The following is a 15,272-nucleotide window of genomic DNA, read 5'->3' on the forward strand; positions in this document are numbered from 1 at the left end:
CGTTGACTAGAACTAGGACAGCTTAGTTCAAGTATCTAAAAGACAAATGATAGGAGAGGCATCAGCAAACTCAGAGAGCATTACATTTTCAGCAAAGTGTAAATAAAATCCCCCCGGAGGAATAGTACAAGGAATAATGTATTTATTACACTCCCCTACTTGTTTTCTTTGCACTTTGAGGCCCTTCACGCACCCTAGAAAAAGTGTACTACACACTTGAGAAATGCACAGGTATGGACCCTAACTGTCATTTTTTAAAGCTAAAGAAGTGAAGCCATGCTATTTTCTAGCACATTTAAACTGCTACTAGTTCATGTTAACATGCAAAGATCAAAACAGAGCTCTCAAACCACAGCCTGTTCATACACTGAGTTTCAAAGAACTCATTGGCCTTGTCAAAACAGTAATTTTCCACTATCTAGCAGGAAGAAAATAATGACGTTTGTAGAAAGTCAATTGACACTTCATTTGCAGAATGTCATACAGCATCCAGATGAGCTCATGACACCTTAATTTAAGTAGCATTTTTCATATTTAAATCACTGCATTAAGCACCGTCAGTCAAGAGAGTCATTAGAATGAGTCTGTAGGCAAATACTACCAGAACCACTCTCATCCCCACCTACCAAAGCTACCACCACACCTCATGTCTGACAACTGAGATGCTTCTAGCATCATGCCCTAAGTCACTTCTGTGAAAGCGAGCCAGGCTAGCTCAAAAACTGTGGCTATCTTTTACTAATGCCTCTCCTTTTGACTGAAACAGGCACAGAACCATGCCAGAAGCAGTGCAGCTGCAACACTGGGAGCGTGGCAGTCCCTAGGGCCAGAGAGAAGACAAAAGAGAAGGCAGAGTGCAACATGACAGCAGTACAAGGAATCTCTAAGCATGCACAGTACTAAAACCATCACATCACGTGCATTAGTACTGCATCTGCCCTGACAGCCTCAACACTTCAGCCTGGCCCAGCCCTGCTGTGCCATCCCCTCCCTCATTCTCCCCTTTGCCATCTGTGCTGGCACAGGAGGATGGACATTGCCCCCACCTTCTGCCCAGGGAAGGGCAATGCTTTGTCTCTTCCCCACACCTAAGGACATGCTCCTTCCTCCCTCCAGCAAACTGCTCGAATAAAAGCACTGAATACACACAAATCAGTGGAAGAAGGAGTTGTATTGAGGTATCATGTCACACTCCAGAAAATGGAAATTAGGAAGAAGGTTCTGATAACTGCTTAATGCTGCCTGCTACATGATACACAAAGCTTGCAACGCACAGGTCTCAATTAATCTTCCTCATGATCGCTCCAGTTTTGGCCTCCTGAAAGCCCAACTAACCAAATTAATAATGTCTCAGCACTTGATGGGATTTACAAAATATTCCAACAGTATCTCATTCACCAAACTCCTCAACTGTATCTCCAGAATGGTGTGTCTTTAAGCAAATCAACTTTGACAACTCTAAAACCTTTGTGCTAACTGAAATATGTGCCTCAAAATTAGATTCACTCACATATTAGTCTGAGTGCCAGAAGTTCAGAAAAAAAACACTCATGGAAAACCTGACTCTCATGGAAAGCTAACACTCATCACACCATAATTAGCCAAACACTCATCATACCATAATCAGTCAAGGAGTGGGAATCTGTGACTTACATTAAAAACCCAAGTTCAGAAAGTTAATTACAACGCTAATTAGATAAATGCTCCTCAAAGAACATGCAGCTAGTCCATATTCAACTAGGTAAACTGTTTAGCTCCAATACAAACTGGTACCATAAAGAGCTTCAAAAATATATTAAAGTTGTTCCAAGAAAGAAAGGGAAAACTTGAAGAAGTAGTTACTGTCTAGATCCTCTACAGTTCTTTCTTAGCTAACAACATCCGATCATTAAAAATCAATGTCTTGAAGTCCCCCACATAAGTGATGTTTAGGGCTTGAATACTTTTTAAATACAGAAAACACCCCAAAATCTATCCTTGTGTTCAAGTACAGCTCACTGAGATTTATACGTTACTTAGCCACTATGCAACAGCATCTGCACTGTGCCCAAGGAATTGTCAGGAACCCATCCATGTCAGAACTCAGCAGCTGGTATTTGAATAACAGAGCCAGCACTGTCAGGCCTTCTTTTGTCCAGTGAACCTTCCAAGTCCAGCTTAATTCTTTTAAAATCCAAATGAAACAATGCTTGCAGTTTCACACCTCTTACCTCAAGCAAGGCTGCTGCAGGATCCCCTTGCAAGCTTTTTGCCAGTTTATCCACCTCATCCAAGAGGAAAACGGGATTGTTCACCCCCACAGTCTTCAGCCCGTTGATGATCCTGCCAGGCATGCTGCCCACATAGGTGCGCCTGGAAAGGAATGGGGATGTTGGAAACAGGCTGGTGACACAGGGAGCAGGAGGAGCAACATCCAAAATATCACAAATGAAACTCCAGGCAAAATAGAAGAACAAGGACCACTGCAACAATTCTTGCTTTTTTGCAAAAATTTGTGGAATACTTGATAAAAATATGGAATATACAACTGAGCTAATACATGCAATTACAGCAGCAGATGAAAATTTGAGTTCCATGGTAAACTAGCTGGTCTGCAAAGATAATAATTTGCATTACAGCATATCCAACTTTACAGCTTGTAGACATCTTAACATTTTCCAGAACCAGCATCCTTGTACTGCAAGAACAAGCAGAAGCAGATTTGGGAGCCTCATTAATAAAAACATTTTCATAATTACAATGCTGAGATTTTGCCATCACAACAGAGTCCACACAGCATGTTACAAAAGAGAGCAAAATTCCAATTATGCTGTACTGTCAATGCTCCCATAACAGCATGCTTTAACAAACACCCACCAAAAATAACTATTTACTGTCATTTCAATATAAAATAAAAAGCTGATCACTGCAATGAAACAAAAAAAATGACAAGTTTGAATTTGTTCAGCAAATCAGTAAAATCTTTTCTCCACAACACACACGGAGCACAACTACATTTTACAGATGTATATAACCCTTGTTTGCTGCATTTATCACATTCTCTTCTGCTTGTGCCATAACTACTCAAAATACTAGAATTAAGAGCATGAAATTCTAAGAAGAAAGAGATCCATTAAGTGCTGAATTACAATATCTAGCTCACGACCCTCACAAAGCAGACAAGCAGAACAGGCCTGCTTTGCCATATGATCTTACTACCATCCAAAATAAACAGGATGACATTTACAAAGATGAAACCAAAAATACCACAGGACTAATTTCAAAAATTACTAAAGATTGCTTAAAATATATAAAAAAACCCAAAAAACAACAAAGGCAGAACCCAAACCACAACAGCAATGGTGTCAATTCCATGCAACATTTAACCACCTAGGAAACAAATTGCAGTAAATGTGTTTAATTGCAGATCTGAGAAAAATAAAAGGTTTTAAGATCTTCTAAACAGGCAGCAATGCAAGAGAAATTCAGTTTGCCTGTTACCACCTTCCTGAGGCAGCTGCTAAAGACTGAAGCAGCCAGCAGGCAACAGTTCCTCACTTCAGTGCTTTTGTGTAGTCTTAATCTGCAGCAAGGGAGCGGCCTGTGGAACATTCATTACAGATCAGGACTCTGCACGGGGAGCTATTACACAGCCAGCCTGCCTCCTCCTCCTCCTCCATCTGCACACCCACAGCCTTGCCAAGACAGGGAAAGCATTCTATAAAATGCAATCACAAAATGAGGAGACTGAATCAGAGCTGGAGTTCACAGAAGTGAATCGCTTATCAGTGTAAATAAATTTATCAATGTGGCAATTTGGGCATTTCTTTGTTTTTGGGGAGATATGGGTTTCTTTCAGTTATGGGTTTGGGTTTTTTTCTTTTTGCGGTTTTGGGTTTTGTTCGGTGGTGGCAATTTTATTCTTCTCTGGGTTGTTTTTACTACAAGGTGCTCACTGCACTAGAGAATAATTTTATATGCTTCAGAGACAATACAGCCCAACTGTTTCAGTATTTTGCTCATCCTAGTAATATGGTAACATAATTAGGTAAACATCAAACATTCTTTGTTCTTGCTTGCTACATTATTCTCAAGTGCATGCTTAAAAACATTACACTTTTTTAATGCATCTTTGTGTTTTTAGATAGACAAAGTTTTACTTGGTCCTTTTGAATCCTATAAAGATTTGAGCTATCCATGTTCCATTGAGATTTAAGAAAGAGGCTGGTTTATAAACCAAATTAAGGCAAATAGATACAAGAATCTAAATCTGTAGTACCTCTTCATTTATCAGAGGCAGACCAATACCTATTTTATTATACTAATACTCAAATACTTGAGATCTCCAAAGTTATTACGGAACACATCTCAACAAAAGAATCCTTGGTAAGGCAGGCCCTGCAGGTATTTACATGTAAAACCAGCCAGAGTATATTAAAACTACAAGCAGATATGGCCATTTATCTGTCTGGCTGTTAACCTATGCCTTGTAAGATGTGAAACTAAATGCTACTGTTTAGGAACATTATCACTGAATGTGATGTTGATTTCATTATTTTTGCTAGGGTTGAAAGGAGGTAAAACAATATCCTACATTGCTTTGCTCATTTTTTGATGCTGTTTATTTCCCTGGATTAAACCCAGAGGACAGTCAGCTTTCCCCACTCAAAACAGGAAGCACAGAGCAAGTTTCTTCCTTATCTCACTTGTGTAGCAACACTTAAAAAAACCCAACCCCTTGAGAGCTCCAGGCAGAGAAGGTCTGCAACTTAGTAATCTTTTAATACAGTTTTAAATTAGTGAAAAAAAACCTTTAAACAAAACACTAGTTGTACAGTATGCCATCAGGCACTATGTATCCTAGAAAACGCAAGAAAAACAGCTGGGAAATTCAAACTTTTTTGGTTCTCCCAAAGTAAACTGGGACAGCCCAGGAAACAGTACCCTTAAAGCAGTGGTAATATCACTGAAAGAAACACGACTCACTTTCTTCACAGTGATCTCAAGACAAATAGTTATAAATAATTTTTAACTGCAGGGGTAGAAGAGGATAAACAAAGTAAACACCGCTGCTTCTGAACATCCTTGCACAAGATCACAGCCTTTTTTATTATTATTTTTTTGTGCAAGGCCAGAGGTTGCATCCACTCAAGGGCTTTACAAATCTATCTCTGCTTTGTACTTGTCTAAGAAAGCTCATTCTTCTCATGGGTGAAGCTGCCTGCAGTTTGGGGTTTTTTTTCTGGTGCAACAAGGCCTGTGCAGGGAAGTTCTGCCAGCACAGCTGTCCTGGTGAGGAATCCCACCTCTCCTCAAATGGTGCACCTAAACAAGCCTTCAGCAAAGGCCTAAGCCAGAAGTGAACTGTCCAAGCTTTTCAAACTTCAAAGCAGTGGTAATATAGGAAGGAGTGCTTCACAGGAAGGTGAGAAAGAACAGCTTCACACTTACCTCACCAGCATCACTACAAATAAATGGCACAATTACATCTTTCCTTTTCAGAAATAGAAAAGCACACAACAGAGAAGATCATACACTTCCTGCGTGATGCAAAACATCAATACTGAGAAGATTTTGAAAGCAGTGAGCTTCTTGGAAAAAAGTTTTAAGTCATCTTTCAGACTGGTGTGTGGGTATTTTTCTTTCTTTTTTTTTTTCTTTTTTTTTTTGTAATACAAGTAAACAACAAATGTAAACCAGCATACTTTCACATATGGTATAGATGAGTGGTAAATGCAGACAACAGCTGAAGGATGTCTGATCAAGGAGTTCTGGCTTTGTACCAAGAGGATGATTCCGTTTTGGGAATGCAGAACAATGCTACTCTTCACTCAGCCAGTGAAGGATTCCCAAGCTCCAGGTGCAGGCACATGATCCCCAGTGAAACCGCCAAACCTGGGCAGCTCCAGCTGCCACATTTACACATCAGGAGGGACAGCACAGTCACTGAAACACCACGCCCCACCCTGCTGCTCTCCAAGGGTTTATCTGCTCAATCTCCCAGTCTGCACCTTCCACCGAAGTGGCCCAAGTGAATGCTATTTCAGGCACTGCAAGCCAACATGAAACAGTTCCTTTTGAATGCTCTAGTACATTTGGTACATTTTTCTCTATGTTCAGTACATCAGTAGGCACATGCAGTACTGTTCTCCTGCAATGTTAATGGAATCCTTAAGCCCCAAAGCCTAATAAGGAGCTTTTAGGAGAAAAACAATGTCTTCTGAGGTGCAATATTAGAAAACCAGCCTGCTCAACAGCAAAACTCAGAAAGCAACAGCCTGTGTCTCCTCCACTTCTAGACCTCCTCCCTCTGACTGCTACCAGATGCACGACATGGATTTACCTGACTGGGAGTAATTTGAAGGATTTACTCACACAAAGGACATTACAGACTCTACAGAAAAGCTGTACTTGCAACCTGATTAAATCTTATTATGAGAAGAAGGAAAACAAACCAAAGCAGAATTTAAAATCCAATATGCAACAGGTGGGTTTGATTTCAGCTACAAAAAACTGGAAAAAGCAGGTGGCTACAAAGGACTCCTGGTACCAACTGCTCTAAAGTTCATTTTTAAACTATACACTTGCTTGTTAAACAGTAACCACATAATATTCTTGGTAATTCTAGATTACATTTTCCTTTGCTGGTGAAAAATAAATCTCTTAGCAAGTACTTCCCATTGGCTAATTTAATACACTTTTTAATAAGAAATTTATAATGGTTAGCCTCTAACATGAATTAATAACTTAAAAATGCTCTCAAAAAGGTGTGACAGCCACAAATACCTGACCTAAAAAGCTTTTTAGAGGCTCTCACATATGACTCTCCTTGTCTTTACTCTTTATGAGGTCTAAGCTCAAAAGAGGAAGTTTGACTTTTGTTTATAATGTCAGGTTCAAGATGTGGCTGCGCTGTTACAAAGGACTTTGTCCTGCTCTGCTCTGGGAAAGCTGCCTTCCATAATGCTGAGTATTCCACAGCCTCTAGTGGCTTCACTTTGAATAGCACACGTTGTTGAGTCACATTTTAAGTAGCTTTTAGGACATTCTATTTTAGGTGTAGTCTACTGAGAGTAGCTGCATAGCCACTGGGCAAAATTAACTGCTAGATGGCATCAAAAAAATAACTGATAGCTTTAAGTCACAGTATTCACCTACTATTGTAAGGAGAAATTTTATTCAAAAACATGACTCAAAAGAAAACATGACTAAAATTATAAATTATTCCAGACTTCCTACACTGCATGCAGGAAGCATAAAAGATGTGTAACGGAAACAAAAATGCTGCACTGATGCTTGGCTTTTACCTATCTCTATTGCCCATTCATTCTGCTTCCAGTTGCAAGGATTCAGGAATGGACTCCTAGGAATTTAAAAGACTAAGTAGTAGATACATAAAGAGCCCAACATCAGTAACAGTCCTAAGGAACGTAATCCAAAAAATTTCCTTTGAACCTGCCAGCTTAGGTGTTCTTGCATGAATCTCCTTCTGAAACAGGAAAACAGTGCAAAAACAAGTGCACTGCTATCCTCTAGCAATTTTCACTTATCACTCCAATTTTCTCCTCATCTTTTAGCAGCAGACATAATTGTGAAGGAATGCAATGCTACCATAGGTTATACTGGATAATTAAATCTTTACATCCCTCTTAAAAAGTAGAAAAATCAAGAATTTGCATTAAACTTTCTAAAGAATTTTACTTCAAAGTGATAAAATCACTGAAGACAAAATCCATTCCCTATGACAATAAAGGGAAGCAGCAGAAGGAAAGAATAAAGGTTGTACCACAGCACTAAACATCCTTTCCCATTAAAATTCTCTCCCAAGTAACACCACTGAATACCAAGGAAAATCTATAAATACCTACCATTGTTTCATAGAAGCAAAATATCTCTGAAAATTTTCACTTCTGAACAGTGAAAACAATCAATATATTCTGCAGAGAAAAAAATACAATTAGAAAAAGAAGTAATTACCTGTGGCCTCGAATATCAGACTGATCACAGACCCCTCCTAAAGCAATTCTGTGGAATTCTCGACCCAAAGTCTTTGCAATTGATCTTCCAACACTGGTTTTACCAACTCCTGGGGGCCCCACGAAACAAAGAATGGGTCCCTTGAGGTTGTTTTTCAGCTGTCGCACAGCCAAGTACTCCAAAACTCTCTTCTTCAACTTTTCCATGGCATAATGGTCGTTATCCAACACGATCCGAGCTGCACGGATTTCCAGGCGATCTGACAACAGCACAGAGATCAGCACATTTACCTTAAGAACAGAACCAATTCATCCCACAGCAGAAACAGACACCTTCCTCAGGGCAATCCCCCAACTCACATACGTATTTCAGACAGTGCTTTTCAAAAGCAAACGTATTAAAGTTCTTCTTTAATTTCTTTCTTTAATAAGGAAATTAGACCTAAGTTAGACAGATTACAGTACTGAAAATGACACAGTACTGATAATGACATCCAAGGCTAAAATAATTATGATTTTCTATTTCTATATTCATGTGTGTTTTTATTCACTGTAGCTACAGAGTTCAAAACAGCAATCACATGGGTCACACTCACAAACTTTGTTTAATGTAAAAACACCAAACTTCACGTGACACAGCATAATTTTAGAAGATCAAAGAGTAACTTCCACCAAAAAAAAACATTCTGCTAGGACATGATTGTCAACAAACATTTTACTCATTTGGGGATTCTTTGAATAATACTGCAAAGTACATGTAGGCAGATCTTTTTACAATTTAATGATTAAAGAAAATATTTACAAGAAGATCTGTAAAACAGCCAGGGCTCTATTTCAAACCAGCAACAGTTCATCACTACAAATACCAACAGAAGGATGGACATGCAGGAGTGCTAAGTCCACCTTGTGCAAAGTCCTTTTGCCCACTTAACCTGCTCATGTTGGTCAGTAGGAGATGGCTGTTGGTTGTGTTTGGTTTCCTACTCTTCTCTCACTCTCCATTTTTGCACACTGTATCTGTGTGCAAGATTAACAGTAGAGGGTGACCTCTTACTCACAAGTCCAAAATCTATAGTACGAAGCAGACATGGACTCAGTTTTTCTACTGCACCCCAAGTAATAATTATTAAAATTAATTAAAATTGTGCTTTGTAATCCTTTTATTTCTTACCGTACTTGCTTAAGATAAACCTAAATCTTCTCCAGAAAGACCAAAGTTACAGAAATCTCCAAAAGGGTTTTTGGCTGACGTATAAAAAATAATTAGATGCTCATTTCTTTATTATTTTTTATACATACTGGCACAAGCTGTAATTAATAACACCTTCATTTTTAAATGAAACTATTCTTAATACTTTTAAAATCTACATTCTTAGATGTACAACTGAGCTACACAGGCTATTCAGTGTACAGCTCTCACTGAAGTCTAATGGTTTACCTGGCTTACAGTAACTTATCAACAATATTTTTACACGACAGAACTAGTTCACCGTGTTTACATGATAGTTACTTGTCCTAAAATGTTTGTGCAAGAGAATCACCACTAAGAGAAGAAGGGTCTACCTTTTGTACTCTTGTTCCATGGCAATTCTACCATCAGTTCCAAGTAATTTCTTGTCAAAGCATATTCTGGCATTGACTGAGGCATCTTCTTTAATCTGGAAATATAAGTAGAGAATTCAAAATGCCAACCAGAAATTAAATGCAAAGGAAGCCTCTACCGCACCACAAGGCAGTGATTGCTGTCTGAGGTTTAAAATAATTTCAAAACCACAACCAACACAAACATACATCAAACAGGAAAAGGTCTGCAAGATTTGTTTTAAATTTTAAAAGAAACCACCATTTAAAAGCCTCCTACCTTTTTATTTCTTTAAGACAAACTTTAAGAGCTTGTTCTGACATACTGGATGTTCTAATCTTTTTTTCTAGCACGACAACATCATCATGATCTTCTTCTTCCTCCTCATCTTCTGTAATGCTTCCATGACTGATTCTTCTATTAGGACGAATAGCTACAACCTGTGCAATGGAAACAGGCCACAGAATTGCACCAGGTCTTGGTTTTTAAATAGGCTGTGTACTTTGGCTTTGAATGAAAATCATGGCAAAAACAGGTAAGGTGCACAGAAGTCAGAACTCCAGAAATTATCTTCAAAAGTGTTACTGGTGCTACTTTAAAAAGTTACAGTTCTTCATGTATTTCCTAAGTGAATTCATCATATGCCCTAAACTAGCAAACACCACAAAACAAGAACAAAACTGAAAGGAGCTATTTGTGATATTTCAAGCACTGCAGCCCATTGTATTAAGCAGAAGAAACTTAATCTTTACAAAATGGGTAAATCTCTCATCTTTTTCCATTTCCCAATGACTTCCCAGTTACTAAACTATATAAGTGCAGTTAGATGCAGCAAAAGTGAAGAAGCTCTATTTTACAACACCCATTCTTTATCTGTAGTTCAAAAGCTGACACTCATCTGTAAAAGACAGACCTTTCACTGCACAGGCCAGAACTCACTGTGTGCATACCATGCACATGAACTAACTCTTCAGAGGAATCTGATTATTCACTTAATGTCACAAAGTGCTCAGATTAAAATAAAAATTAAATTTAAAAAAATTAAAATCACATAATACGACTACACATTAAAAATGTTCAGATTAAGGTAATGCATTCATTAGCCTGTTTAAAAAGTGCATCTTAGTACTTATTTAGAATGTTTAAGTGTTCAAAAGTTAAAGCTCCATACCCTTTTATCATCATCCTGTTTGGACTTTCTTGTTTTCTGAAGCAGCTTCAGGCCTTCAATCTGTCTAACAAGCAATGGTATGGTCATCTTGAACCGTTCTTCCAGCCTAACAGCATCTAAAATCTAAGAGCAAGGAGTTGTAAGCAACAAGTTCACAATGATGAATCCTTGCTCTGGGGGAAGGAAACAGGGACGTACTGCTACTGTCTTTTGACCAGAGGAATAGAATATATGGATTTAGGAAAACAGGGAGCAAGAAAAGCAAGGAGAATACAGTGCAAAAAATCTAGCCTCAAGGGTCTGGATGCCTGAGCTACGAAGCACTTCAAACTTGAGAAAATTATCTTATCCTGTCTAGTTTTAAAGCATCTTAATAGTTCAGCTGCATTTTCCATGGCAAACTTCTATCAATGTTCTATTTTTCAATTACTGGGCCTCAGGAAAGAGATGTCCCTGTTAAGAAAGTTACAGCATCATCTCCTTGGGAACTCTAGAGGGGGAAAAAAATCACCTTGTGCCTTACGGGTTTTGTTCAGGCTTTTTTTTTGTTTATTTTGTCTTTTTAATATTTTGCACACAATTCCATTTTCATATTAAGTTAATATGTGGAAATGAGTAGAATTATGCTCCTCTGTGTTTCCACAGCTTCCACTAGCTGTTCTTTTTTATAGAGCTTCAAATAATAAAAAAGTTACACATTAATAACTAATATACCTTCCTCCAGCAGAATATTCAGCTACAGTACACACCTTCCCTTCAAATTACTGCATTAATTTTTACTTGTGGTGCTTTGGAAGAACCCAACACACTTTCAGTTCCAGGTTTAACATAAGCATTTAGAGAAGAAAAGGAACAACTTCCAAAACACAGCTAGCAAAACAGAAATCAGACAAATAAGCACCAAGCCATAAAGATCATTTTTGCAGATTTACTTTGACATATGACAGTCATATGACTGTCTCAGTGGTTAAAGAAACCCAGACTTCAAGGTGCTTTTAAACATATTTAATTCCAACACTAAAATATTTTAATCATCAAGTTATTAGTATTAGGATATGTATAATGATCAGTCAGCTGGGACAACTAAGCGAAGTTTCAACACAATCTGAAGAAAGATTTATCTTCTTCACTTCGGGAAGTCAATGCTCCACCTGTTGTTTAATAAAATGAACCATTTCCAAGATTTCCCAACTAGACCCAGGGCGAGTTCTGCCATATGCATATATAAACACTTTAAACAACACCATCAAACCATTCTGCAAGCACTCACGCTCAGTAGTAACACAAATCCCTGCTGGCATAATGTTATCACTGTACAGTCACAAGAGTAAGCAATTCCAAAATTACCTAAAAGTGGCTGACTTTAAAAAGATAGCAACACCAACTACAACTAAAACCTCTGAAGAACACAATACCTGCAGCTTCTCTTGGTTGGTTGTTCGGATGATAGAGGTCAAGATATCTGGCAGAGCTTCTCTGGGCAGACTGTCCAGGAGACGCCGGAGCTTTGCCACTGCAGGCACTGACATATCCAGCATCTCAACCAGCTACAACACACAAGGAAAAACGCCAATGGCCACTGTGTTTGTTCTGGAATTATCTCAGTGGCTCTCTGATCCAAACAGGATTGTGCCTTTCAGTGTGAAGCATGTCTAGGTAGTTTGCCAAAAAGCTACTGAAATAAATTGACCAGAAGTTCACAGATGAAGCACTAGCTCAGCGTAGAGCACCGAGACTTTGAGCCTTCTGCTTGTCTGAGAAGTTCAAAAGTATCATTATTGTTTGCAGCACTGTTTTCAAACATATGTCTCCTATTTCCCCCACATACCCAGATTAAAAACTTCCCCATGACTCTTTTTCAATGCATCCTTTAAATTCCACTTCATTAAGTTCCTATTCTATATATACATTTTTTTATATACCTGTAAAGTTCCTGAAAAAATAATTAATTCTTTTACTAGAATGTATTTATAGTATTGCTATATATGAAACACCAGCTTAGCACCAACACAAGCAGCTGCACAAGACTCAGCTGCAATGAGCGGTGTAGATGCCCTGAATCTTGGCACAGAAAACTCAAGCTGTAACAGTAATAATTATTTTGCAGCAGAAATACCGAAGCTCTACTAGTAGCTGAAAAACATAGGAACTGAAGAAACAGAAGGGCAGATAGAAAACAAACAAAGAGCCTAAGTGTACTCACAAGTAAGGTGACACACAAGAATAGAACAAATTACCTGTACTGCATACTTGTAAAATTGTTCTGACAGCTCTCCAAGCTCCTCCTCAGATTTATGGCCATTAGTGAACTGCTCAAGTCGATCTAACTGCTGGACTTCAGCAACAGGATAGGGCTTCTCCTTCAGCAGCTGCAGGATCTGGAATCGGCAGAGGCCTGTCACCAGCAACGTGTAATGGGGCTTGGGCCAGTTGCTACCAACCACCTGAACTGCCAAGGCAGCAGTGCCAATCCTAAAAACAGATTAAATCCTTCTATTATCTGTCACCTTCCATAGAACATTTTGTGTGCTCCTTATAAGGAGCAATCAAGCTGTAGGTCGCAAGATCCTGCTGGGTCATAGTTCCTATCACGAAATTAAATCAAATGATCCAATTCCCTTTGTAACAGAGATTACAAAACCAAACCCCAAAACCTGAACACAAATGAGTTAACAGAAAAACTAAGTAAGGTACTGTAATACAGTCATTCAACTTAGAAACATACGTAATTTCTTAATAATAATGGACCTGGCTGTGGACAGGCACAGTGACATTTCTGCTTAGGCAATATGCACTGGGAAACGGGAGTGTTGGTAAATGACAGTTCCTCACTGAGATTCCCAGCCTCCTACCGAATCTATGTTTTAGACCACCGTACCTATGTAAGCAGATGTACAACAGAAATTATTTTCTAGCAACGTCTTGCTAAGTCCACCGATACGATAAAGTTCAGAGAGTAAGGGTTACATTATGTTAGCTTCACCAGACAGAATTTGTTTTCATCTTATGTGAACTAAGTCAATACCCGTGTTACCTGTTAGGCGAAAAATACTATGGCTAACAGCTGCGACCTGCTTTCTTTCGTCTTACTTTGTTCGTCCACCTTAGCCTCTTCTCAAACCCTCCCTCCGGCCAGCCCGTCTCCGGCACCTCTCCCGCTTGGCCGGTGGTGCGACCTGGTTTCCCGGAGGGCAGAGGCGCTTCCCGGGGGCGGCGGAGCCGGGCGGCCCCCGGGGTGACCGCGGGGAGCCCCGGCCGGGGACGCCGGGCCGGGCTCGGGGGGCCCCAGGCCCGCGAGGGCGGCAGGGAGAGCCGGGGCAAGGAGAGCCGGGGCAGGGAGAGCCGGGCCGAGCCGCACCTGTGCAGGTTGGGCAGATCGTCGCAGTCGGAGGTGGGGTCGCTGGTGTTGGGGATGACACCGATGATGGTGCTCCGCAGCGAGGTGCCCTTCAGCAGACGGCTGCGCACGAGCTGCATGTTGCGCGGCGAGTCCACGCTGGTGCGCATGGTGGAGCCGGGCAGCAGCACGCTCTCGTGTGTGAGCAGCAGCGGCAGCCGGGTTGGGATCTGGATAGCGCTGCCCGCCGCCATGGCTGCCCGTGACCCCCGCCCTGCCCCGCGTCCCTCACGCCGGCCCCGCCGCCATGGCAGCCCGGCCCCTCACGCGCCACGGCCCCGCCCCCTACGGGCACCGGCAGGGACCGGGCTCTCGCGCCCCGCCCGCTGCGCCCCCTGGCGGCGGTGGCCGCGCTGCCCCCGGCCCGGGCCCGGCCCCGGTCGGTCCCGAACCGCTCCCGAACCGGTCCCGCTGCCCCTACTGCCCCTACGGCCCCTACTGCCGCTCCCGGGGCCTCTCGGCTCCGGTCTCCTTGCAAACACCGAGCCGGACCGGTTCCCCGTCAGTCCCCCCAAGGCCGCTGGCCGCCGGCAGGTGTCAGGCTGGCACTGGCAATGGGTGCGGGCCGTGAGCTGTGAACCAGCGCCAAGGCTCCAACAAACCGTCTGTTAAATGGGACGGCTACGAGGTGAAATCCCTTTTTTTGTTGGTTTTTACACAAATCTGCTCTCCTGCATCCGTGCTCCGGGTGGAAAGGCTCAGCGTCCTGTTTCAGAGTCCCAGAATCGTTCGGGTTGGAAGGAGCTCTGGAGATCAGCCAGTGCCACCCCTGCCAAGGCAGGGTCACCTGCCACAGGTGACACGGGAACGCGACCAGCGGGGTTTGAAAGGTCTGCGGAGAAGGAGCCCCCACGCCCTCCCTGGGCAGCGGTTCCAGGGCTCTGCCTGTCTCCATGGGAAGCAGTTGTTCCTCCTGTTGAGGGAGCGCAGGTGAGGACAGGTGAGCCCTTCCACGTGCTCCTTCCTGGGGGCCCCAAAGCGGAGGGAGGAGGTGCAGGAGCCGGCATCTCCCTGCGGGGCCCCGAGAAGCAAAGCCCATCTGGTACTCCCCGTTCCCAGCCTGGCTGCCTGGGAATTCCACTTCCATAGTGATGTTCAGCAGCCCTCGAGGCACCAGCTCAGTAGGACAGCGAGCCAAAACAGCCTGCCCGGCTGAAAGGGCTCCAA

At 41.7% G+C, this 15,272-nt stretch overlaps 1 protein-coding gene across 2 annotated transcripts in view; it reads right to left on the reverse strand.

Annotated features, from left to right (window-relative positions):
* LONP2 (lon peptidase 2, peroxisomal) overlaps positions 1–14,299 on the reverse strand; it is a 38,537-nt gene extending 24,238 nt beyond the window's left edge. The window contains exons 1-8 of one of the 2 annotated variants that reach the window (XM_062499951.1): positions 14,067–14,299; positions 12,946–13,180; positions 12,124–12,255; positions 10,709–10,831; positions 9,817–9,977; positions 9,519–9,613; positions 7,957–8,215; positions 2,211–2,352 (exon numbers count right to left, since the gene is read on the reverse strand). In XM_062499951.1, coding sequence (XP_062355935.1) covers positions 2,211–2,352; positions 7,957–8,215; positions 9,519–9,613; positions 9,817–9,977; positions 10,709–10,831; positions 12,124–12,255; positions 12,946–13,180; positions 14,067–14,299 — 1,380 coding nt within the window. The remainder of the gene's footprint in view (positions 1–2,210; positions 2,353–7,956; positions 8,216–9,518; positions 9,614–9,816; positions 9,978–10,708; positions 10,832–12,123; positions 12,256–12,945; positions 13,181–14,066) is intronic. The other variant, XM_062499952.1, reaches the window with a different exon arrangement.
* Between the last annotated feature and the right edge of the window lie 973 nt (positions 14,300–15,272).

The sequence above is a fragment of the Cinclus cinclus genome, chromosome 11, assembly GCF_963662255.1.
Source record: "Cinclus cinclus chromosome 11, bCinCin1.1, whole genome shotgun sequence".
NCBI classification, from domain to species: Eukaryota; Metazoa; Chordata; class Aves; order Passeriformes; family Cinclidae; genus Cinclus; species Cinclus cinclus.